Genomic DNA, 26,741 nt, shown 5'->3' with positions numbered 1-26,741 from the left:
AGAAAAAAACAGAAGTACCCACATTTTAAACCTTGATGGTATCCCAAAAGATAAATGGTTTATCTATATAGAATAGTCACAGGGTAAATAATGATTTAAGGCATGCACATTGTCGTTCATGTTGATGGGAGAAACTGGAATGTTGTATTTCAGTACACTTTTCAAATAAGTAATGCCTGAAGCTGCTTCCAGGTTCATGCTCTAATCAGGGTCAGTAGGTTAGAGAGCCAGAAAAGTCTTCCTCCTGCATGAATGTTCTCACTTTACCAAAGACTTTGCTTCTTTGGTTAATCATTCTCTCTTCTGTATCCCCTATGCTCTGGTACAGGGTTTCTCAACTTTGACACTACTGACATGTTGGGTCAGATAATTCTTTGTTGTGGGGCGCTGTCCTGTACTTGCAAAATGTTTAGCAGCATCCGCAGCCTCTACTCACGAGGTTCCGGTAGTACCCTTCTTCACTCCTAGTTACGGCAACCAAAAATGTCTCCAGGCATTGCCAAATGTCTCCAAGGGAGCAGAGTCACCCAGTTGAAAACTGATGCTTTACTGCATCATCCCTACTCATTTGTTACAATATCTCCCTCTCTTTCATACACACACCTTTCCAGACTTTCACATCCTTTCTATTACTGCCTCACTTCTTGGCACCTTTTGCAGTCTTTTTTGAAAAGAGTTATAAAACATCTCACTCCAGTTTTACTTCCGGTTCAGTTTCCTCTCTTCAGTTCTATGAAACCACATTTTTCTGGTTTTCCTTTACATCTGTGGCTGCTCCATTTTGGTCTCCTTTATCAGCTCTACTCACTGGACAATGGCATAATTTTTGCTTCTTTCTTACTTTTTCTTATCTCGTCAACTCCTACCTTTCTTGCCTCATTTCTTTGTGTGTTGTCCCTCATATACCTATTAATTCTTAAGCTGTTCTCTCTGTTGAAATGCCCTTACCTATGTTTCTCCCTATTTAAATTCTAATATCCTTCAAGAACCAAAGCAGATGTCATCTTTCCATGAAAGCCTTTTGTAATCACTAAAGCCTTTTCTAGTCCTCTAACGTCCATGCCATGTTCCTGTTCTTTCTCTCTGTCTTCCACTTGCAGCTTTGTGTTATTTATGTATTGGAATATGTCCTGCACTAGACACTAAGCTCATCTTTGTATCCCTGACATTACCTGGCTAAGTGCCCTGCACATAGTTGGTGTTTAGATAGTTGTTGCAGCAATGATGAGGAGGTAGCAGTAGAGTGGAAAGGATTTAGTAAAAACAGTAATGACCTGAAAGGTTGTTAAAAGTAGGAGAAAAAGAAGAAAACTGAAGAAAATTTAAAACTGCTCATGGAATTCTTTACATTCTCTCCTTTCATGGTTCCTTTGATATGGGCCTTTTCTGGTTTCATTCTCCATTTCTAAGCCCCTTATTTATTAAGGACCCGTTATGAGCCAGGCACTCTTCAAGATACTTGGAATACAGTAACTGGAAAAGGAAACTGTCCCAGTACTGTAGGAACTTAGTCTCTTTGAGGATGTAGAAATCTTAACAATTAATTGCCCCTACAGAGTGGTAAGTACTGAAATTGAAGTGTATCCAAAACTTTCTGGTAGCACAGAGGAAAGGGGTGACTTCTCAATTTGAAATAAACCTCATTCAGATGCCACTTCTTACACGCAACCTATTTGGGTCACTACCCAGCCTGATTAGTGTTTTCCATGCTTTCCTTTACTTTGTTCTCTTTCAGCTACCAAATTATAAGCATTTCCTGTGCCTCAGTACTTAGCCTTCCGTTCATTCTTTTATATCCTTTTCTTTAGGAAATGGATTTAGTTTTGAGGCTTCAGCTGACAAGTTTCAAAGCCATACCAGCTACAACAAAACATATTTTTGTTGTGAAATAATACACATGCAAAGAAGCATAGTAAACAAATTTAAGTTTAACTTATTTTTTTAACAAATTATTTTAATGCTGACACCACCATAGTCACTAAATAGAACAGTGGAAGCATGCTCAAAGCCCCACTCATGCCTCTTCTCAATCACAACCACCTTAAAGGTCACCGCTATTCTGCTTTTTATGGTAATTGCTTCTAAGATTTAAAAAAAAAAAAAAGAAGAAGAAGAAGAAGCCCTGTACCTGAATACCAACTAGATATTTATTCCAAAACAATATAGTTTCATTTTGGGAGACTGGGAGACAGAGGTGGAGGGAGACATTTCACAGTATTCTATCTTGTTCTTGCACTGAAACCCCGAAGAACATCCCCAGGTTCACTAGGAGGACTCACCTGACAGAGCACATAGTCATACTCATGGAGATCATTTATTACAGCACAGGATACAAAACACAATCAGCAAAGAAAAAAGACACATGAGGCTAAGTCCAAAGAAAAACAGGGGCAAGTTTCCAAGAGGTCTCTTCCGGTGGAGTCACACAGGTCACACTTAGTTCCTCCAGCACTGACTTGTGACAGCACAAGTGAAATATTGTCTACTAGGGAAGCTCATTAGAGACTCAGCACCTAGGGTTTTTACTGATGGCTGGTCACACAGGCATCTACTACCTAACATGTATCAAAATTCCAGGCTCCCAGAAGGAAAGCAAATATGCAGCATAAACCATACTGTTTGCACAGACAGTTTAAGTACAGTGAGCTGTCCTTATCAGTTAAGGAATGGCAAAAACACGGAAAGTCCAAGTTCCCAAAGCCCAACCAGGGCCAGCCTTTCAAGCAGGCCTTTCTAAGGATAGCAGTTTCAGGCCTGCTGTGGCTAACTTTTTTCTGCTTGATATTTTTCAATTCAAAGTTTAAATAAATAAAAACTCAGCTTTCAAATTGTGTCATTTTCTCTTAAAATGTATCAACACTAACCCAGTGCAAACCTTCACTTTATACATCCACTACTATCATATGATTGAAAGTATGTTCTGTGGAACATTGGACATGGCCTGTTATTGGTTTTTCTTATATTAAAGTTCAGGAATACTGAATTAAGCAAAGTTATACAGGTTACTTAGCTGCAGGACTCTCAGCCTTTTGCAGTGATGTGTGTGACCTGGCCTCTGTCTACCTGTCTTGCCTCATCTTACATTATCTCCCTTCCCTACTTCCCCTGCATCAGCCACCTTGGCCTTCTTGCTCTTCCTAGAATTTGCTAAACTATTGACTCTGCTGTAACTCCCCAGCATCACATCACTACTACCTCTGTCAATAAATAATATCAAGCTTTATTTATTTATTTATTATTTGTTTGTGCTGGGTGTTGGTTGCGGTAGGCAGGCTCCCTAGTTGCGGCTCACGGGCTCCTTAGTTGTGGCATGCATGTGGGATCTAGTTCCCTGACCAGGGATCGAACCCGGGCCTGCTGCACTGGGAGCGCAGAGTCTTATCCACTGCACCACCAGGGAAGTCCCTCAAGCATTATTTATGTTTATGTATTATTTATATTTATGTATATGTTTAAGATCTTTCTTCTGTATGCTGTACGTGTTCTTTATGTCTTGTGGGCTTATTAATGTCAATAAATCAACTTATTCTTTCTCATAGCACCCCATGCCTTTCATGGTATTTATCTGAGTGTATGATTTTATTTTTGTAATTATCTGTTTAAATGTCCATTTCTCTCACTTGATTGTAAGCAACATGAAAACCAAGACTATTTTGTTCACAGCTATAACCTTCAACACTTGGCATAGAGCACATAATTGGTATTCAGATTCTTAATGAATAATATAAATAATTCTACAAAACTGGGCTATAGTAAACAGTGTTTCCCAAACCAAGATTTTTTTTTAAGGCTCATTTCATTGTATTTTGCAAGACTGATGTTGTGTAGAATACACTTTGGGAAATACTGATATACTTTAAAGTGTAAAATACTTTACATAGGTAGGATTTGTAGCTAGGAGTTCGTATTTATTGCATATTCTTGATTGAACCTCTGTTAGGAAGATTAATTTAGTGTTGGTGTGCTAGATGAATTAGACTGGAAGCAGAGACCAAGATTGATTTTTGTGACAATTCAAGAGAAGTAATAAATAGTGACTTAGTCTAAGTGATTTGCAGGTGGATTGGTGAACCAGTTTGATATAGAGGAGAAGGATGAGGGAAAGACACCTGCAGTTCTGACACTGGATGCCCAGGATGTCTTCAGCAAACGACATTTGAATAGATTGGAGTAATTGAGTTTCTTCTTCTGGAAAGCATCCTCCTGTTAATCTGGAAAATATATCCATCTTGTTTCCAGGCAACACCAGATAATTAAATTATCTTCATATTTAGCAATTAATAAATTTGTTTAAATTAGCATACTGAATTACTTAACAATAACTGTGCTGTAAACTCTTTAACTGTCTAATGACAGCTTTCTGCTCTGGTTGAAGAGTGTGTTTACCTACATACTCTAATTTGGAGATGACAACAAAAATTGAGAACTTTTTTCTATTTTGTTCTAACTACTTACATAGGTATATATAAATCTGTTTTCTGATGTAAAAATGTTTACAGGAAGGAGCATGAAACTCAGACGTTAGTAAAGAAAAGACTGAAACAAGTGACTATTTAAAAAATTTAAACATTTATGACAAAAGCCATCATAGTTTTAAAAGGCTAATATGAATATTCTCCCTTGATATTTTAACATTAATATAAAAAGTGTCACAAATTAATAAAAAGAACAGCCACATAGAAGAATGGGCAAAGATTATAAAGAAACACAGAGGCTGATAAATATATTGAGATTCACTTTCACTTATAATTTTTTAAAATGAAGATTAAAATAATGAGATCATTTTTTCCTCCATCAGATTGGCAAAGATTAATAATGACCAGAGTTTTCATGTTCTCATGCAAAGCTGATAGGAATGTAAATTGCAACTTTTCTGACCAGTATATTTCCAAATTAGAAATATATATACCCATTTATCCAATAATACTATTTCTTTTTTTTTTTTTTTTGGCCGCACCTAGCGGCATGTGGGATCTTAATTCCCCGAACAGGGATCAAACTCGTGCCCCCTGGGTTGGAAGCACAGAGTCTTAACCACTGGACCGCCAGGGAAGTCCCAGTAATATTATTTCTTGATATTTATTCTAATGGTATAGTTTACAGTGGTTAAAGATAGAGGTAAAAGGATTGCAGGACTGTTTTATAATATTGAAAAATTGGAAATGATTTTCAGTGTTTTGGTGAAATAAATTATGGCGTATTTATACAGTACAGTTCTATTTAGGGGTCTTTAAAAGACAAAGTAAAATTTATATGTACACGTGTTTCTATATCCCTGGTATATTATGAAATGAAAAAATTTTTTTACAGAACTCATTGTTAAATATCCCTACTTAAAACTATTTATGTCAAAAATGCTAGAAGGGCTTCCCTGGTGGCACAGTGGTTGAGAGTCCGCCTGCCAATGCAGGGGACACAGGTTCGTGCCCCGGTCCGGGAAGATCCCACATGCCGCAGAGCAGCTGGGCCCGTGAGCCATGGCCGCTGAGCCTGTGCATCCGGAGCCTGTGCGCCGCAGCGGGAGAGGCCACAACAGTGAGAGGCCCGAGTACTGCAAAAAAAAAAAAAAAATGCTAGAAAAGCAGAAATCAAATTGTTACTTGTTGTTGATGTGGGAAGGGAGGCAGATTTTAGGGAATTGCCTTTTGTCATACTCTCCTGTGTAGGTTTTTTGTTTTTAATTTAAACAACAAAAGTATAATTCTCATAAGTGAATGGGGAAACATTAAGGTTCTGGGGTGGGTAGGATAGAGAAAGTTTAACATGTATCTTGTTCTTTGTATATTATGATCTGTTCTATAATCTTTAAAATTCTTTTGAGTCAACAGTGTAACTCTCAACTTTTCAGACTCTAGTAATAGAAGGCAAAAACACTTCCGGGGAGAGAAAGAAATACAACTGAAAATTACAGAGATGCTAAAAATTATTTTTTTCCATATTTTCAATAAAGAAAATAAACTCATTTTAATCTTGTAAAACAGTAAAACTAAGAGGGGGGAGGGGATGTACACTGCTTGATGGTGGTGCTTTTGTACTGTCACCAAATAGTATGATTAGTTTTCTATTCAAATTAGATGCCCCATCTGAAAATGTTCTTAGGAGCACAATGACTTTTCATCAGAAATTTAATAATTAAACATAAACGTTGAATAATTATTTAGGGATTTAAAATTCAACAAAACTAATGATCTCTTCTTTATGCAAAGGAAATGTGTGGGTATGGAGAAGAATAATTAGGCTAATAATACGGAGTCCTGTAGCTAATCATCAGATTTGGAAACAACCCCCTAAAATATTGTTCTTAAATTTAAACTAATTCACCTGCTTGATGTCTAGCAGTGAAACATCTGTAACGTGGTTTACTTTTAACTTTTTGTTTTTAATGCCTATTTACACTAAAAGCCATTTCTAGGATAACCTACTTAAATATTGGTATTAATTTTACATTTAATACACATCTGAATGCATAATAGTTTTCAAGTTTAACATTAAATGTACGTTTAATTTTCATAAATGAGAAAATTTCTACATTTAAAATTATTTCAAAGAATTTAGTATCTAATTTTAATGATTCTTTCACTGGTTTTGGTTTTCTTATCCTATTTAGAATGATCATCGCTAGTTTTCCCTAGTGATTATTCTAGGCTGTTCATGACTCCTTGAAGATTATCTTTTAAAAATCTTTTAAAAAGCTAAGAGATAACATATTTCTGACCATGCTGAATGTGCATTTATGAAGCAGGCATTTAGGAAGTATTTTATAACTAGAAATATTAATACCAAGAATATATAGTATCAATATGAATCTGCACTGTAGCCAGAGTTCTAAGAACCAGGCTCACCTCATTTATCTGCATTTTTCCCCTCATTTTCTAGCTTAAAAAATTTTAATGGTTACCCTTAAAAGAATATTGCATAAACTCGTGGAATGGGATGTACTTTTAAGAATATTCTTTTAAGAATATGTTTTTAATCGGAAAAAAAAAGTAGCAGCAGGAGACTGACAGCTGTTTCGAATTATAATAGGTTCTATTAGAAGAAGCCCACATGGGCTTTAATAAGATTCTCCTAAGCAGAACTCTAACAAGTAATCTCTATTTGCAGTAACACAACTTAGTTTTATAGAAAAATGCAATTTAAAATATATCTTTATTTAATATGAACAAAATGTTTTCTGACTTGCCTTTTATTGGTGGTGGGTAGGTAAGGAAAATACTATTTTTATACATGATCTTGAGCTACTAACTACAGGTGTACAATATCTTATTTATAATTTGAAATTCTAAGAGTTCCGATAACCATTTCTTTAGGGAGACTCATTTGATGGCAAACAGTGATGTGACCTGAATTCATTTGGCAACAAAACCTAACCTGAACTAACACAGCTTAGTTTAAATGTTTAATATATTTTATTGCAAAATATGGGGTAATATGACTAATCTCACTGGGTGTGTTTACATAGTATACAGCAAATGTTTCATATACCATATTACTTTCTTTTAAAAGAGAGAGAGCATGAGAGAGAGAGAGAGAGAGAGAGAGAGAGAGAGAGAAGGAAAAGAGTCTGAATTTTAGAATATATCTAGCCCCCAAAGTTTCTCGCTGGTAAGGAATTGTGGACTCTTAAACTGGTGTTTTAAATTGGTGATGAACATTAAAATAAAATTTTTATTGGTAGGGCTTCCCTGGTGGCGCAGTGGTTTAGAGTGTGCCTGCTGATGCAGGAGACACGGGTTCGTGCCCTGGTCTGGGAAGTTCCCACATGCCGCAGAGCGGCTGGGCCCGTGAGCCATGGCCACTGAGCCTGCGTGTGTGGAGCCTGTGCTCCGCAACGGGAGAGGCCACAACAGTGAGAGGCCTGCATACCGCAAAAAAAAAAAAAAAAAAATTTATTGGTAGAACTAAGATTGAGAAACAGTGTAGTATGTAACACTTTATCGTTTAATTCTGTAGAGTTTAATTACCAAATATGCAGGAGGAATATATGAAAAGTAGAATAAGCTTACGGGTTATAGGTATCAACTGTAAATTAAAACATATTACTTAAAATTAGATACTGGAGGAGAGAGAGAGGAGGAAGAAGATACTAGCTGATTTCAGTATTGCTCATAGTAGGGAGCCAGTGGATAGTAGCCAGAAAATAGGGAATTTGGGTATTGTATAAAAATATTAGTAAAGTTACTTGTGGGGTAGGGAGAGACTAGGTCGGAGTAGACGGGGAGCAACTAGTCTTTGAATATATCTTATTTTGTGGTTTTGACTTTAGACTCATCTAAACATTTTACAGAATTATGTAGCAAAAGTTAATTAAAAATGCTGTGCCTAAAAATCAAAAGTGAAATAAAAGTGTACTTCCAGTTAGTGATGTAATCACCCAGAGCAAACTATTCCAAGTGACTTACATACACAGTAATTTATAGGATATCCTGAGTTGGGTATATCCTAAGGGTAAAAAAGAATTGCCAGAAAAAAAAGATTTTCATTTATCGTAATGTTGATGATAGTGTTGACATTTTAATTCTTGGCTATTGTGTGTGTATTGTGGGATAAAATAAATGAACAATTATGTAGGCAGTGTTGAGAACAGGGTTTTGACATGTGAGAAAGGAGAAACACGTGTAAAGTTAATGAGATTAAGTAAAAACCCTCTAAACCTGAATTTGAATTGGAAGCATCAGTATACACTCAGGATGTATGTGTATCTAAATACACATGTGTAGAAAATTCCCTAACTCTTGTACTAAAAAGGCGGCCAGCACCCCCTAGCACCCAGACTGTGCTTTCTAAATACCATTTTTCACTGAAAGGAATTAAGTCTCCTTTAAAGAGATGGCTGATGACAGGTCTAAGGTAAGAAAAATACAAGATATGCCTAGAATAAGGTATAACCCTAGAAAGCAAAGAAGCTCTCAGAGACAAGTAGTGTTGTGTCGTATGATCTCAGGGACCAATTTGAATAAGCTTCCACTGTCCCAATATGGGACAGTTTGAGCCTCAGTTGGGATAAATACAAGTAATTGAAAGCCATCAAATATGTTTAAATCCATGAACACATAATTTTTTAACTTGCTGATCATCTTTAGAGAATGCTAGGATGTTAATTGTTCTGAAAATTAGTAAATAAAGGTAAAGAATCATTTATTCTTACCTTTCTGTGCAAACAACTGAATAGTTGATGAGTTCCTCTTACAGAAGTATTCCAGCTAATGAATAAAGAAGGAGTGATAGAATATCACCATGTTGCAGCCCCTAATGAATTAATGACTCTAGTTGGTGATTACTGTTAATTGTTAATATTAGAGAATGAGAAGTAGACGTTTGGTACCTATTGTTGGAAGTACACATCGCCACATGTGAAGCAGTCTTGACAAAATAAACTTTAAAAGTACAAAAATGACACTAAATCTGATTAAGTCGTTAGATCTATAAATTTCTGTAAATACAGGGCTGAGAGAAACATATTAAGCTACATCATGGTGATGCATTTGCCAAAATTCAGACTATGGGAAACTACCATATAACCTGATTTCTTCAACAACAACAAGGAAAAAAAATTGCAAGGGGGAAAGGGTTGGGGAGGGACCTTTTAAAGGAGATTTAAGAGACATAGTCGTCCAGTCACAATGCATGGGCCTTATCTGGATCCTGATTCAAACAAACTAAGAAAAAATAAAACTGGTGGAAATGACAACACTGCCTGGGAAGTTCATATTAAGGAATTGTTCATAATTTTAGATGTGATAATGGTACTGTAGTTGCTCTTTTCTATCCTTTTTTTTAGAGATTCATAAGGAAGTATTTACAGATGAAATAATATGCTATCTGGGATTTGCTTCAAAATAATCCAGAGAGATTGGGTAGAGAGTGGATTGGGATGTAGTGATACAGGACTGCCACAAATTGGTAACTACTGAAACTTGGTAATTGTTGAGCTTTGTCTTACTATTCTCTCTACTTTTGTTATATTTTTCTCTCCTTTATTACAGAAGCTGCAAAAGTATCTCCTGCACAGGAGGAAAAAATAAGTGATAGATAGGAAGGAGTGAAAATAGAGAAGCATAGTCATATTTGCCTTTGGTGTTTGAATGCTGAGGGATTTGATATTTATGGAGTATAATCCACAATCCAGAAACTTTTTATTGTTCACCAACAATGAGGACCCAACGCAGCCAAAAGTAAATAAATAAAATAAAGTTATTTATTTAAAAAAAAGACTTGTGACAAAAACAACAGTGTAGTTAGACATATAGACGCATAAGGAAGACATGGCTGTTCCCATCAGAAAGGTTGGTATAGAACTGAGAACTTTTTGTTTGTTTGTTTTGTGGTGCGCGGGCCTCTCACTGTCGTGGTCTCTCCCGTTGCGGAGCACAGGCTCCGGACGCGCAGGCTCATTGGCCATGACTCACGGGCCCAGCCACTCCGCGGTATGTGGGATCTTCCCGGATCGGGGCGCGAACCCATGTCCTCTGCATCGGCAGGGGGACTCTCAACCACTGTGCCACCAGGGAAGCCCTTTGTTTTTTTTGGTTTTTTGTTTTTTTGCGGTACGCGGGCCTCTCACTGCCGTGGCCTCTCCCGCTGCGGAGCACAGGCTCCGGACGCTCAGGCTCAGCGGCCATGGCCCACGGGCCCAGCCGCTCTGCGACGTGCGGGATCCGCCCGGACCGGGACACGAACCCATGTCCCCTGCATCGGCAGGCGGACTCTCAACCACTGCGCCACCAGGGAAGCCCAGAACTGAGGACTTTTAAGGTACTTCCTTCTTCAGGGGGAAAAACACTGAATTAGGGATCAGAATGACTGGTATCTAGTTTTGTCTTTGCCATTTTACTGTATATTAATATTTTACTTTGGATAAGTCACTTCATCTTTTTACCTTAATTACCTAATTCAGAGATTAGAGAATGAAGCCTGTCCTATCTACATTGAAGACTTAATGTGAGGATAAAATGACTCAATGTGTAGAAAAGCATTTTGTGAACTATATATGCCTGTTAGAAGATACTCCTGCTACAGTCATTAAAAGAATGTAAAAAAGGGGAGCACATGTCATTGCTTTTTTAGTGGGGCCTTTTTTTCCATTTACTTTTTAAAAATTATGATTAAAGATACGTATAACATTAAATTTAACATTTTAACCAGTTTTAAGTGTACATTCACATTGTTGTGCAACCATCACCACCATCCACCTCCAGAACTTTTCATTTTCTCCAATGGAAACTCTGTACCATCAAACACTAACTGCCCAGTCCCTGGCAACCTCCATTATTCTTTCTGTCCCTGTGATTTTAACTACTGTAGATGCCTCATATAAGTAGCGTCATATAACATTAGTCCTTCTGTGCCTGGCTCATTTCACTTAACATAATATCCTCAAGGTTTATCCATGTTGTAGCATGTATTAGAATTTCCTTCATTTTTAAGGCTGAATGATATCCCACTGTACATATATACCACACTTTGTTCATCCGTTTGTCTGTCGATGGACATTTAGTTTGCTTCCACCTTTTGGCTGTACCACCCTGTTTGAGTCCCTGTTTTCTTAGTTGGGGGGTGTGTTATATAGCCAGAGGTGGAATTGCTGGATCATATGGTAATTCTACATTTAATTTTTATTTTTAAATTTAATTTTTGGATGGATCATGGTGCTTTTTTTTTAAACAGTACTGTTTATATATTTTGAAATATCTCAAAAGAGTCATATTTGAGGCTGTATGCACACTGTGATCTATACTTTTTTTTTCCCTAAGAAATGTTTTTTTACTCCCAAGAATTAGTGCAGTTTTAATTAAATCACACTCTTGTAAGAGGCTTAGGCTGTATATGTGGAATATGGATCCTAAGAAACAATTTTTGGACTGAAGAGCTCAAAGATTGTTTACAAACAAGTATTTCCTTATTAAACGGTTATTTTTTAAAAATTGATTTCATTCAGCTGTTTTCAGCTCAATACTTCGTATATGCCAGGCACTGTTCTATGTGCTGAGGATTTAGTGTCAAATAAATAAAGTTCTGGCTCAGTGTAAGTGGAGCTTACATTGTAGCATGAGACAGTTAACAAGCAAACAAGTATATATTCAATAATTTCAAGTGCTGAAAAGTGCTACAAAGAAAAATAAAGTGAAGAAAGGGGATAGAGAATGATGGGATGGGACAGGATGTTGTTTTTAGAGGATGATTAGGGAAGGCGTCTTTGAAGAGATGGCATTTGAGCAAAGGCCTGAATAAAGTGAGAGAGTGAACCGTGTGAAGACTTTGTGGAAAAGTGTTACTGATGAAGGGAATAGCAGGTCCCAAGGTGTGAGCTTTTAAAGGAGACAACTCAGAAGTTAAATGAAGATCTATCTCAACCAGTACCCAGTACGCATATGAGGAAATGGATTGGTTTAAGATATCTCATTGGAAAGAAAAGAGAAAAATAAAGATGGAAAAAATGTTAGGGAAATTGATTTGTGTATTCTGTTAATGATTTTCGAACTTTGGGGACTTCCCTGGTGGTCCAGTGGGTAAGACTCCGCACCCCCCGCGTTCCATCCCTGGTCGGGGAGATAGATCCCGCGTGCCGCAACGAAGATCCGGCACAGCCAAAATAGATAGATAGATACATGCATACATGCATACATACATACAACTTTGATAATTCTGGAATCACGGTGGGTGATAGAGGCTTAAGGGCTCGTATACTATTCCCTTATGTATATTTTTGAAATTTTTCATGCTACAGTTTAAAATCAGAAATATGTAAATATGAAAGAGCAAATAACATTTTTTCTAAATGTAAAAATTAAAATGTACTACATTATTTCTGGCAAATGTTATAATTTTATAAAATACTGTTTATTTCATTTGATGTTGAAATATTTATATATATATTATTAATGGGTGATAAAATGAAACATTCCTGAAATGGAAGGATTTTGCCTGTCTAAATATTTTTTCAAATGAGCTCTGTGATGCTTGAAGAGAAACATAGTAATAACTATTCTATTTTACTTTACCTGGAAGAGATTTCCTTAGATAAGTGAATTTTTAACCTTAGCCATAAAGCTTCACAAATGTATATTTTCTGATGACAATAGTTTTTTGATGGCAATGTTTGTAAATTTTTTCAAACTTTAAATTGTGGTAAAATATAACACAAAATTGACCATCTTAACCATTTGTAAGTGTACAATTCAATGGTATTACATACTGTTGTGCATCTGTCACCGCCACCCATCTCCAGAACTCTTCATCTTTCAGAACTGAGACTCTCTACCCATTAAACACTAACTCCCCATTCCCTTGCTCCCACCTCCAGCCCATGGGCACTACCATTCTGTTTTCTGTCTCTATGATTTTAACTACTCTAATTGCCTCATGTAAGTGGAATCATACAGTATTTGTCTTTTTGTAACTGACGTTTCACAGCATAATGTCTTTAAAGTTCATCCATGTTGTAGCATGTATCAGAATTTCCTTCCTTTTTAAGCCTGAGTAATATTCCATTGTATGTACATACCACATTTTGCTTTTCATCAGTTGATGGACACTTGGGTTGCTGCCACGTTTTAGCTACTGTGAATAATGCTACTATGAACATGGGTGTACAAATATGTCTTTGAGACCCTGCTTTTAGTTCTTTTGGGTATATAGCCGGAAGTTAAATTGCTGGATCATATGGTAAATCTATTTTTAATATTTTGAGGAACTTCTGTGCTGTTTGCCACAGTAGCCATTTCCACAGTGCACAACAGTGCATGAAGTTTCCAGCTCTCCACATCCTTGCCCAACATTTGTTACTTTCTGTTTCATTGATAATAGCCATCCTAATAGGTTTGAGGTGGTATCTCATTGCGGTTTTGATTTGCATTTCCCTAACGATTAGTGATGTTGTCTTTTCGTGTGCTTATTTGGCTATTCATATATCTTCTTTGGAAAAATGTCTATTCAAGTCCTTTTCCCATTTTCTAATCAGATTTTTTTGTTGTTGTTGAGGTGTAGGAAATTTATATTCTGGATATCAATCCCTTATCAGATATATGATTTGCAAATATTTTCTCCCACTCTGTGGGTTTATAATTAATTCACTTTCAAAAATGAGGTTGACCAAAATAAAATTGAAGTCCCTTTTAGCTCCATGAGTCTGACTTCTCTGCCTTAATAAGTATGTTTAATGGAACGTAATTTCACCTCAATGAGTTGCTGCTATCATAAACATTCTTGTTCTGTGTCACTGGAATGAATAGGGTTTGTGGTACTGGGTGGAGGTCATCTGCCTCTGTGTTAGATGGCCCTAGAGAGACATATGAGCCTAGTTGGTGGCTTTCTAAACTCTCACTCTGATCTCATCTATTTGAAGATGCCTTCAAAAGGCAGAGGTCTCTTGCTGACTGCTTCTGATTTACTGTTCACAGTCTCTTTTTGTTTTGTTGATCTTATTAGGTGTCCAAGGATAGAACTGAAGGTTACAATATCTGTGACTTTAGGCAAGTTACTAACCTCTCAGACTCATCAGTTTAAAAAAGTGGGGAGCAGTATTTGGCGAATTAAATGGGTTTAATACATATAAAGGCTCTAAGAACAGAGTCTGGCATATAGTAAACCCTCAATAAATGTTAGTTGTTATGTTAAGTAAAACATGTTTGGGTAATGAGAATGGGCATACGAAGTTATATTCTTTTAACTTAGTTTTTTTTTTTTTTTTTCTTTTTAAGCTTTATTTCTAGCTGCTCTGAAAATGTGAGATTTGGCAATAGAAGTAATCATTCATCTCACTTTGCCTCATTAGGCCTCGGCTGTACCCCTTTTCACTCTCAAGCATCCTGATTTGAATGATATGATTTGAATGATGTGGTCACCTTAGATTTGACAGAAGTGAAATATTACTATAGTTTTGCATTTCTTTTTAATTATAATTGTTTTTCATATTCACATATGCCCCACATTCCTGTTCTTCTATAATTATCCGTAAAAATCGGACTAAGTGGAAAGCATGTTTAAATTCCAAAGTCCAATTGCCATTTTTTTTCTCTGTACACTAACATTTAATATAGAAGTAACCCCCCTCCCCATCCTCATTTTCCAAATCAATAAGTATTACAGCTTCAGCGGATTTTAGGAACCCTGTTTTGACGTAATTTATAGATGTTGCAACCCATACATTTCAGTTTAGGTTTACAAAAACTGAGACTCATAGAAGTTAAATGTAGCTTATCCTGTGTAAGTGGTAAATTAGTGACAAGAGGAAGAACTCTGTCCCAGATACCTGACACTCATTGTTCTCTCTGCTGCCTAAAGTGTAACAAGTATTTTTATGCAAAGGTCAGAGTTTTCTAAACTCTGCAAGTGTTCTGCAAGTCCATTCTTTCAATGCTCTGTGGGGCAAAGGGCCTCCTTTAGATTATGCTGAATACTTCCTCTTGGAGGTTCACAATGCACCTTACCACTTTAAAGATGCCAAAAAGTTCTGAAGTAAAGTAAAGCTTTGTTTAATACTGCATTTTCCAAACATTGCGAAAACTGTTTGGAAATGCTAGCCTAGGGATTTTGGGAGGAGAGAGAGGTTGATTTTTGGTTTTGAAATTTTTTTCATAGGGTTGTTAATTCTCTCTGTTGCATTCAGCATGATTTTTCTCCCTTAGTTGGGTCTACTACAATCACTGAAGCTTATTTTAAGCCAGTTGGATCCTCTGATTGAGATTGGTCATGTCAACTATTAACAGAAGGAGCTCCCCCAGAAAGGTGATTCTAGGAAAAGGGTTTATGAGTTCTCTAGGGCTATTTGCATCCTCTGGGCCTCTCCCAGTCCCATAGGCCCTCTCTTTCCCTTTCCTTTCCTGTCATATCATACAAAGATTAGATTTCATCTTGTTCTGTGTAGGATACAGACAAAGCTTGCCTGGAATGAAAACATCCCTGGAGAGGTAAGACTGTGACTGACTCTCACTCCCAGCATTTAAAGGCAGTGGATTCGATTGAGAAATAAATAACATCATACTGTGTTCCACTTGGCATGAGGTTTTGGTTACCTAAGAACCAAAGAGAATTTTCTCTGAGAATTTTGAGAGATACAGCTTTAGTAACTTAGTCAGGGTTGCCCCCAGGATTTGGAATTGGGGACACAGGGTGGACTTAAGGGTTCTATCTGATCCAGAAAAGATTCTCCCACCAAGTCTTTCCAAGGCCTGTGTTTATTTTAGTATTAGAGCTCTAGTAGAAGATATTAATGTCACCCAAATCAGTTAATCTTGAAGGGGATTTCCATTGACTAGGAGCTACCAGGAAGAGACTCTGTCCCTAAGTCCCAAAGACATTTTTATTTCAAGCCACATCACCAGAGTGAGACCCCAGCTGTCCTGGTGGTGCTAATTATAGTGGCAAATGGCCAAGCATCTATATCTCAGCTGTGACTTCTCTAGTGCTTGCTAGGTGTTCTTGTGTCTTCAGTGGGTCTGGTGATGTCTTCTAACCCTTCTGTGGTTGCTTTAGAATATCTAATTGTGCTCATCATAAAACTGAGATTTTTTAAGGCATTTTTGGCATGGTTTAAATCTCAAACCAGTGTAATAATGTTTGGTGTCCCTGCAAACTGTACAAAATTCTCAGATGAAGATAATTCTCGTATATGTGTGTGCACGCATTTATGTGACAAAGTGAGAGCAGTTAACTCTGTCCACTTCTATAGATGCTCTGACTTTTCTTCATCTGGAAGCAAGCCTCCATTCTTCCTTGGTTTGTTTCGACAGCATACTTTGTGCTATGTTAGTGGGTTTACTCTGCAGTCATTAGAAATCAAAAAGCAAAACAGAACAACAACAAAAAATGAAGCAACATGGAACTTCAAGAATTGAAGTTGGAAGAATGGAACTTCCTTCCTTAAAGAAGGAAGTGAGATGAGGACTACCATTAGAGTGACACTTTATTATTTATTTTTTTAACATCTTTCTTTATTGTAGTATAATTGCTTTATAATGGTGTGTTAGTTTCTGCTTTATAACAAAGTGAATCAGCTATACATAAACATACATCCCCATATATCCTCCCTCTTGCGTCTCCCTCCCGCCCTCCCCATCTCATCCCTCTAGGTGGTCACAAAGCACTGAGCTGATCTCCCTGTGCTATGCAGCTGCTTCCCACTAGCTATCTATTTTACATTTGGTAGTGTATATATGTCCATGCCACTCTCTCACTTCGTAGAGTGACACTTTAGAAACACTTTATCAGCACTTTCCACCATCTACCATTACTTCCTGATTTAAAGCTCATCTTTTTAATCTTTTTTTTTCTCATTTTGGTAAAGGCTTTTATTTTGCATGTTTTTATTCTGGATTTTTCTTAATATAGTTCAAACTTTTTTTGAGAAAGGATTGCCTATGCTGTTTTTATGTTTTAAATACAAATCTTTAGTGACTGAGAATAGGATTTGACCTGTAAATGAGGCCACAGACTTGGCTTTCCAGGATCCTATTTTCTTTTCCTTTTTTTTTTTTTTTTTTAATATTTAACTATGGTTGATTTACAATATTGTGTTAGTTTCAGGTGTACATCTTCAGATTCTTTTCCATTATAGGTTATTACAAGATATTGAATATAGTTCCCTGTGATATATAGTAAATCCTTGTTGTTTATTTTATATATAGTGCTGTGTATCTGTTAATCCCTTATCCCTCCCCTTCCCTTTTCCCCTTTGGTAACGATAAGTTTGTTTTCTGTGTCTGTGCGTCTGTTTCTGGTTTGTAAATAAGTTGATTTGTATTGTTTTTTAGAGACCCTATTTTCTTTTAAAGAACCAGTAAAAATGCCTTGATAGAACCTTGAAACTTTTTAAGGAGCTCAACTTGAAACCTAAGATTTATTACTTAGACTTACTGTTTTTTAAAGTTTGAACTGAAATTAACACAGGCACATTTAGTTACCATTTTATAAAAGTTGACAACATTCGAAGCGAATTACCAAAAAATTGCTTTTTCTACCTTTTTAATATTTAAGAATAGAAAACTGTGAATTTACGTACACTGAGCATCAACCTTTAAGAAAACTGACTTTTCTGGAAGAAGTAATTTTCTTGATTAAACCCTCTGGATTCCTTGCTGGGTAGTTCTTAACAGAATGTACTGTCGGGCTTCCCTGGTGGCACAGTGGTTAAGAATCCGCCTGCCAATGCAGGGGACACGGGTTCAAGCCCTGGTCCGGGAAGATCCCACATGCTGTGGAGCAACTAAACCTGTGTGCCACAACTACTGAGCCTGCTCTCTAGAGCCCCGAGCCACAACTACTGAGCCCTCGTGCCACAACTACTGAAGCCCACGCACCTAGAACCCGTGCTCTGCAACAAGAGAAGGCACCGCAATGAGAAGCCTGCGCAGCACAGTGAAGAGTAGCCCCTGCTCACTGCAACTAGAGAAGGCCCGCGTGCAGCAATGAAGACCCAACGCAGCCAAAAATAATAATAATAAATAAAATAAATATTTTTTAAAAATCTAAAAAAAAAAACAGAACGTACTGTCACATCTCTTGCTGCCGTGCATCAGTAACGTGCACTGAAGTAAAAAGTCTGTAATGTGCTGTGTTCTCCTAGGGTAGGTAGGTAAATTTCAAATAGGAAATTAAATTTGCTCATGTGAGCATACGATTTGATTGAAGTTACTGCTACTTTGCATAACATGTAATTAGTAGAAAGTTTCCCAGTTTTCTCTTGAACACTATAGGTAGATAATTCTATGCTTAGATAAACAAATTTCCACATATTTATAGTAGGAAAAGATTGAAGGAAAGGACAAATGTAGAGTGATTTTCTTAAGCTTGAATTCCTAAGGTTACACTGTGTAACAGAGATGAAAATAAATTCCAAGAATCTTGACATAGTTCTGTTTTCCAGCAGGTTTTTTGTGATATGTATGTGTGTGTGTTTAACTCTTATTTGTTAAAACGTTTTATCCTTAATTATGAGGCCAGATTGACTGCCTACTGGTTGGTTTCCTAACAGTTCCAATAATAGATTTTAAGTTGTGTTTTCTCTTAAGCCATTATTGCTTTTGGTCAAATAAATTTTATATATCTGGATGGTATAAATATTTTGAAGCATTCCTGTTAACACTCAGAGAATTTCTTCTCTTTGTGCTTATATTTTCTGCTTGCAGCTCTGAGAGTTAAGGTTCCGTGATGTAGAATTTAATCTATAATTGTTAAAATTATCTCTTAAACTGGTACTGCCCTGTCCCTGTTAAGTCATAATATCAGGTAAAAGAAAGTAGTGTTTTTATTTCAGGGCTTTATGGAGAGGAATGATAAAAGTTTTTGTTTTTCCTTGTGTCTCCTCACTGTACTTATAACTTCTCTCAAAATTGCTGTAGGACAAGTAGCCTAAAGATAATTTAGTTTGAACTGTCCACCTTTCCTTCCCCCTCTTTCAGTAAAATGCCTAGTTACACAGATTAAGGATCAATTTAAACAATTTTATCTAAGGTAGAAAAACAACAAACCATTCAACTATCTGTTCTCTGTATGTCTGCATCAACATACATGCATTTGCACTACTGGTATCAGACACCTCTTAAGTGTTTGTAAATGGCTTAGAATGTTAGATTATATTGACTGGTGGTTGCCTCTAAGGAAAAAAATTGTTTTGAAAAGTTTCTTTTTAGTCTAAATACTTTTCCCTGTGATTTGAAATATTCTTTCTGTAACTATATTTAAATAAGTCTGATATGTTACTTTTTACTTTCTTAGAAAGTATATAATTGGTACCTTTTATGGCTCAAGATTACAGATAGTACTGATTCATAGTTCAACTGTTTACGTTTTCTGAAATTTTTACGTGTGAATTTTACAGCATGTCATTATTTGCAAATAAAAGCAGTTTTCAGTAGCTTGCTTTTTTTTTAACTGTACAATTTGAGATACATTTGAAAAAATGAATTAAATTATTTTTGTTTCATATCAAGAAATGGATGAAAAGAGGCTACTGGATCCAGGGTTGAAAGTTCGTAAAGGCCTCTGGGATTATACTCTGAAGAACCAGCAGATGGAATGCCTGAGTGACTGAAGAAAATGGGTGCTAATGCATCTAACTATCCTCATTCATGTTCCCCGAGGGTAGGGGGAAATTCTCAAGCCCAACAGACTTTTATAGGTAACTGTTTCAGTTTTTCTAACTTCATTTTCTTTTGTGAGTATAAATAGAATCGGGTTTTCGGTGGTCTTTTTGTATTAAAAAAAGGATTAAGCTATGGAAAAAGTTATTACAGGTAATAATTCTGTAGCATCCAGATTTTTTCCCATCAAATGTAAATCTGGCTTACATGGTTTTTATCCTAAGCAAGCTGCTATAGCACAGTTGAGCTTTTCTTTGGTTGTCTTAACCATAATTGCCAGTTACCCTAGGAAAACTAGGAATCTCCATTGGTGTGGAAATAGCAAAATATGTTTCTTATGTCTTGGTCCATTTGTTTTGCCCATACAAATGCAGCATTTTTTACAATTAATAATGTGCTTTGTTTGTCCCTATTCTTTCTTTAATATAAAAATGAGTTATCTGAACTCTTTAGTCTTCCTTTATGAAAACAGAAATCAGTTTTATTTGAATGGTTCAGAAATGTCTGTCTGTAAATATTTTTAGCACAAAATGCGTATTAAATTGAATGCTGAAAATGACTGTCACGAAAAAAGAGACAAGTTTTCATTTGTTTAATTTCCTTCTTAGGGACATCATCCTATTCTCAGCAAGGCTACGGTTGTGAATCAAAATTATATAGCCTTGACCATGGCCATGAGAAACCACAAGACAAAAAAAAGAGAACCTCTGGCCTTGCCACCCTCAAGAAGAAGTTTATCAAGCGTCGAAAATCTAACAGGTCTGCTGATCACGCCAAGCAGATGCGAGAACTCCTCTCTGGGTGGGATGTTCGAGATGTCAATGCATTAGTGGAGGAATATGAGGGAACTTCAGCCTTAAAGGAGCTTTCTCTACAAGCCAGTTTGGCTAGACCAGAAGCCCGGACATTGCAGAAAGATATGGCCGATCTTTATGAGTACAAGTATTGTACTGATGTAGACTTAATATTTCAAGAAACCTGTTTTCCTGTTCATCGTGCCATTTTGGCGGCAAGATGTCCGTTTTTTAAAACACTACTTTCTTCCTCACCCGAGTATGGGGCAGAGATCATAATGGACATCAGTACAGCTGGTATAGATATGCCCATGTTTTCTGCGTTGTTACACTACCTTTATACAGGAGAGTTTGGAATGGAGGACTCAAGGTTTCAAAATGTTGATATCCTCGTTCAGCTTAGTGAAGAATTTGGAACACCAAATTCCCTTGATGTAGATATGCGTGGACTCTTTGATTACATGTGTTATTATGATGTCGTCCTTAGTTTTTCTTCAGACTCTGAACTGGTTGAAGCTTTTGGTGGAAATCAGAACTGTTTAGATGAAGAGCTCAAAGCTCATAAGGCTATTATTTCAGCACGGTCCCCATTTTTTCGAAATTTATTACAAAGGAGGATACGGACTGGTGAAGAAATCACAGACCGAACTTTAAGGACTCCCACAAGAATTATATTAGATGAGTCCATTATACCAAAAAAATATGCGAAAGTTATATTACACTGTATGTATACTGACGTGGTGGACCTCTCCGTTTTGCACTGTAGCCCCTCTGTGGGGAGTCTCAGTGAAGTTCAGGCTCTCGTCGCAGGGAAGCCAAACATGACTAGGGCAGAAGAAGCCATGGAACTTTACCACATAGCACTGTTCTTGGAATTTAACATGCTTGCACAAGGTATGAAATTCTGATTTTTAATCTTGATTTCTAAAATGACATATTTGTCTTCCAAATTGAAAACACAACCAATATGTTCCATGATTTCAGTGTCTGGGATGTAACAGGGTCAGTTTTTCAAATCTGTAGTTACGACATCTGAGACAGAATGAGGGTTAGTTTTAATGTGGCTCTTCATTTGGTATTAAAACCAAGCATTCAAAACTAATGACTAAGCAATAGATGAGACTTGAGGCTCTTTCTTCCCTAATGTAAGATGATAGGTGTGGGAATATATAATTACCCAGCTACCATCCACCTACACCCTGTCTGCTCTTGAGCTTTGAGCTAGCCCTGTTTCCCAGATTTCAAGGTTATTCTTGATCTAAGACTCCTTGGGTGACTTAGATTCTCATATTTACACCAGTGCCTTATTGATTCTTAAATATTTAGAATAAGAATGAAAGTTCATTACAGAAATGAAGATAGTCCCATTTGGATACGAATTAATTGAATCAAAGAATTGGGCAAGGTTTCTGACTTAAATTTTAAAATATTCTATATCTTTTCAAGTTCAACTTGTACCTCAAGCAACAGTTTACAGGGCATAAGGCAGAGTTAGTGCTTAGACTCGTGCCTTCATTTAATTTAAACTGAAACTAAGTTAGAATGGCACATTTTGTGTGTTACAAGCAAATAAATACATGAAAGTTACATTAAAAGAATTGTATATCTGTTGGTAAACGTTAGAATCTTAACATTTCACAGCTGGAAAGAGATCTTCCATGGGAGAGCAAAGGGAATTTGCTGGCTTGACAGAATGCACTCTTAGCTTTCTATGGCTGTATATTAAAAGAAAACAAGCTATATGACATGAAACTACTTGAGAAATTTAGCTGGTTAGGGTTTGCTAAAAGAACACTAGAAGTTGCCAATTAGAAGAGAATGTTAATGGTTTGGGTAAAAGACATTAAATAAGGAAAGCTAAGCACATTTTTCTAACTTGAAAAAAATGTATGGCTAAATCAACAAATTAATAAGACTTTGAGAAATAAAAATAAAAGCCCCAGTTAAATAACAATGTCAGTGACAAAATGAATGAGAGAGATTATCAGAAGACATTATAAACATGAGTGAAAAAGTTAAGATTTCTATTACGTAAAGAATCTTTTAAAATCTTATTTTACCATTACCTGTGTAGTAATAGTACTAATTTTGTTTTATTACCATAATCAAAATGTCATCAAAATATTTTCTTACTAGTTTAAAACAAAAATTATTAGTAATAGTAGACTATTAGACATCAGAATATAGGAAAATATGTCACAAAAATAACCTAGCAGCTTGACCTACCATTCTTTCATTCTGTAAAACCAAATTTGTCAGAAAATGCCTCTACAGAAAAATTTAAAGGTTGCAACATTACCAAAAAGAGATAATAATCTCTATTTTCTCAAAATGGCTTTATTTTTTTGACAAGTTTAAATAATAAGAAACCAAAATGTACTGTGTATACTTTACTGTTTTTAAAAATGGGAAAGCACCCCTTAATGTTTTTTTGTTTTGTTGCTGTTAAGTTTTTAATGGAAAGTAAAACGGTGAGCCAGTTCTGGGATCTTGGATAATACTTGATCTAGAGTTCTTTTATGTTAAGTGAGTTAAATTTTTTATATATATAATTTAGCTAGAAATTGTATTTTTTGGAGCACATTTAAAGCTATAAAACAACACTCCTTGCAGAACCTTAATTTTGGTTACTTAAAACAAGCAAACAAATATTCCCTTAAATTTGGGTGTACATGGGCTTCCCTGGTGGCGCAGTGGTTGAGAGTCCGCCTGCCGATGCAGGGGACACGGGTTCATGCCCCGGTCTGGGAAGATCCCACATGCCGCGGAGCGGCTGGGCACGTGAGCCATGGCCGCTGAGCCTGCGTGTCCAGAGCCTGTGCTCCGCAATGGGAGAGGCCACAACAGTGAGAGGCCCGCGTACTGAGAAAAAAAAAAAAAAAAAAATTTGGGTGTACATGACTCTCTGTTTCCTTTAATTATTCAAAATATAGAGTTTGGGTTATTTGGTGTTTTGTTTTTCGCACCCCATGTAGGCCTTATCTTTCTTCCATACCCATTATACTGTTCATACTAGGGTTTATAACAGACCATAACTTCAAGGTAATTTTTACCTATTCCCATGGGAAGGAGAATATTTAGTCACTTGGAGAGGGATTTTATATCATAAAGCCTAAGACCTCAGGCTCTGGTACCAGACAGGCTGGATTTGAATCATTTACTATCGTGTTTTAACTCGTTTGACCTTATAAGTCATCTCTCTAAGCCCCTGTTTTCTCATTTGTAAAATAAGAATTGTAATGCTATAAGGTAGATTTATGAGGATTAAAGGAAATAATATATGTTAAGTGATCTGAATAGTGCCCAGTACATAGTAAGCATTCAATAAATGTTAGCTGCTAAATGCTAATCATCACAACATACATTGTTCACTACCACAGTCTTTTCTAAAACTAACTTTTTAAGTTTTAAAAAATAATTTTATAATTATATTGACTAAACCACATATTGAGAATAGTTTACAGATTTTTTTTAAGTAATTACTGTTTTTAAGATTTTCTTATAATTTTATCACTAGTGAGTTGGTGCGTACCACTTATCAAACTATTGTATCTGGCTGTTTGTCACTCAGCTCTCAGCCAGAGTTCTGCAAGCAGATTAAACCTGTAGTCCTCTGAGGCATCTATTATGTGTAATGAATTAGCATCTCTTCCATGCATCCAGCATGATACTAGTTACATACCATTTTGGAGAGAATTAAGAAAACAGTCACCGAAATAATTTTCTGTGTTCTATGATTCAGACGAGGACTCCCAGTTAAGAAAGGCTGTGAGACTAGACTGGCAACTTGAGGATAGGACCATATTGTTTTCATCTTTGTGTCCCCAGTGCCTGGGGCATAGTAGGCACTCAGTAAATGTTTATGAATTAATGACTGTTACCTTTTATTCCAAATTAGATTTAACTTTAAAAGTTAAAGCCCAGTTTCAAAAGGAGACAAATTCTATCGAAGGAGGCAAGACCTTGAGACAACATATGCCCTTCAAGGTGGAGAGGTGATTTAAGAACATTATAGGGCTTCCCTGGTGGCGCAGTGGTTAAGAATCCACCTGCCAGTGCAGGGGTCATGGGTTCGAGCCCCGGTCCGGGAAGATCCCACGTGCCGCGGAGCAACCAAGCCCATGCACCACAACTACTGAGCCTATGCTCTAGAGTCCGTGAGCCACAACTACTGAGCCACGTGCCACAACTACTGAAGCCCACACACCTAGAGCCCATGCTCCGCAACAAGAGGTGCCACCACAATGAGAAGCCCGCGCACTGTAATGAAGAGTAGCCCCCGCTCGCCACAACTGGAGAAAACCCACACATAGCAACGAAGACCCAACACAGCCAAAAATTAAATAAATAAAAAAAATTATTTTAAAAATTAAAAAAAAATAAAATAACATCATAAAAAGAGGCAATATAGGCAGACAGCCGGAGTGGTTTGGCAAGTAGATAAAAGGGAGGATTCCTGGCCTACATTGAGAATGTGTTTTATTCAGATAAGTAGGCAATCACTGTTAAGGAGGTGAATTAACAGGTAATGAGGCCTCAACTTACTGTGTGCCACCCTTTATTAAGCTCCCATGAATACATGAGTTAGTACTTTTTTCATTTTGTTTCAGTGGTCCATCTGTCCTTGCATTAATATCAGTTGCAACCAGGTGGCAAATCCTGACCTCTGCCCCCTCAATTCCCTTCTAAACACAAGAGACCTGAGGTTTATTTTCAAACAAAGTGAACTAGAGAGATTCCACATCTGGAGATAACGATAAAGAAGGGTGGGGGTAAGGCTCAAGGTTGAAACCTAGAATTATGTGAAAGCCTACAAACTAAATGGTGAAGTCATTCCCTGACCTTCACCTGCTCTGGTCCAAGCCCGGACATCTTGGACATTTACTGTCCAAGACAGTAAATTTGGCTCCAGAAGCGGTGAACAGCCCAAGAGCATATAGACCTGTTTCAGGGTTTCATGATGAAATTACACAGTGAAAAAGCCAGTATACCTTCCAGTGGTTCTACAGAGAAGACTACAGTCAGCAAGCCTCCTTCTGTAAGAGCTTCCAAGAAGGTATTTACTGCCTCAGTCTTAAATACAAAAACCCTGGACATTTGAGGAAAGCTTCCAAATTGAGACAGAAATAAGAACATAGAAGAAACAGACAATGAAGGGAGCAGAAGAAAAACGTCAGTAGAATCAAGATATCCTTATAGAAAAGAGCATTTTATTGAACAATGAGACATAAATAGAATGCTATAAAAGTAAAAACAGGAGCTTCTGGAAATGAAAACTGTAATAGAAGGATTGAAAGGGAAAGTTAAGAAATCTAGAAAGTAAAATAACAAAGAGAGGGACAACAGTGGAGACAAATAAGAAAACCAGAGTATTCATCCAGAAAGTGTAACATCTTAAATAATGGCTTTAGAAATATATACTAGAGAAAATGGAAGAGAAGACAGTATCTAAGGAGTAATACAATCAGTATTGCCAAAGCGAAAGGGATTTCTATATTAAAAGTTTCACCCCTTTCACTAGAAAACACCAGGGAAAAAGAGAAGATTCTGAAATGATTTAGAGAGGAAAGAATTAGTTTCCATACAAGAAATAGGAATCAGAATGGTATTGAACTCTTCAGTAGCAACAACTGAATTACATATTGCCTTTAAAGAGCTGATGGAACATTGTTTTAAGCACAAAATTCTATGCTTAGCCACACTGTCAATCAAGTGTCAGGCTAAATAAATGCATTTTTCAGTCCTGCCTCGAAAAACTTACCTCCCGTCTACCCCTACTCAGGAAGTTACCAAGGATGTGTTCCACTAAATGATGAAGTAAACCAAGAACAAGGAAGTGTGGGATCCAGTAAATGGGGTCTAACACCAG

At 36.7% G+C, this 26,741-nt stretch overlaps 1 protein-coding gene across 2 annotated transcripts in view; it reads left to right on the top strand.

The window, feature by feature from the left end:
• Nucleotides 1-26,741, top strand: part of BTBD7 (BTB domain containing 7) — a 77,846-nt gene that overhangs the window by 9,948 nt on the left and 41,157 nt on the right. The window contains exons 1-3 of one of the 2 annotated variants that reach the window (XM_029237013.1): nt 7,075-9,920; nt 19,929-20,116; nt 20,687-21,766. In XM_029237013.1, the coding sequence (XP_029092846.1) occupies nt 20,035-20,116; nt 20,687-21,766 (1,162 nt within the window). In that variant the 5' untranslated portion in view covers nt 7,075-9,920; nt 19,929-20,034. Of the gene's footprint in view, nt 1-7,074; nt 9,921-19,928; nt 20,117-20,686; nt 21,767-26,741 lie in introns of those variants that run through there. The other variant, XM_029237012.1, reaches the window with a different exon arrangement.

This window comes from Monodon monoceros, unplaced genomic scaffold (assembly GCF_005190385.1).
Source record: "Monodon monoceros isolate NGI ecotype Baffin Bay Population unplaced genomic scaffold, NGI_Narwhal_1 Super_Scaffold_21, whole genome shotgun sequence".
NCBI classification, from domain to species: Eukaryota; Metazoa; Chordata; class Mammalia; order Artiodactyla; family Monodontidae; genus Monodon; species Monodon monoceros.
Note: the sequence above shows the minus strand (reverse complement) of the source record. Positions and strands in the feature narration are given on the sequence as shown.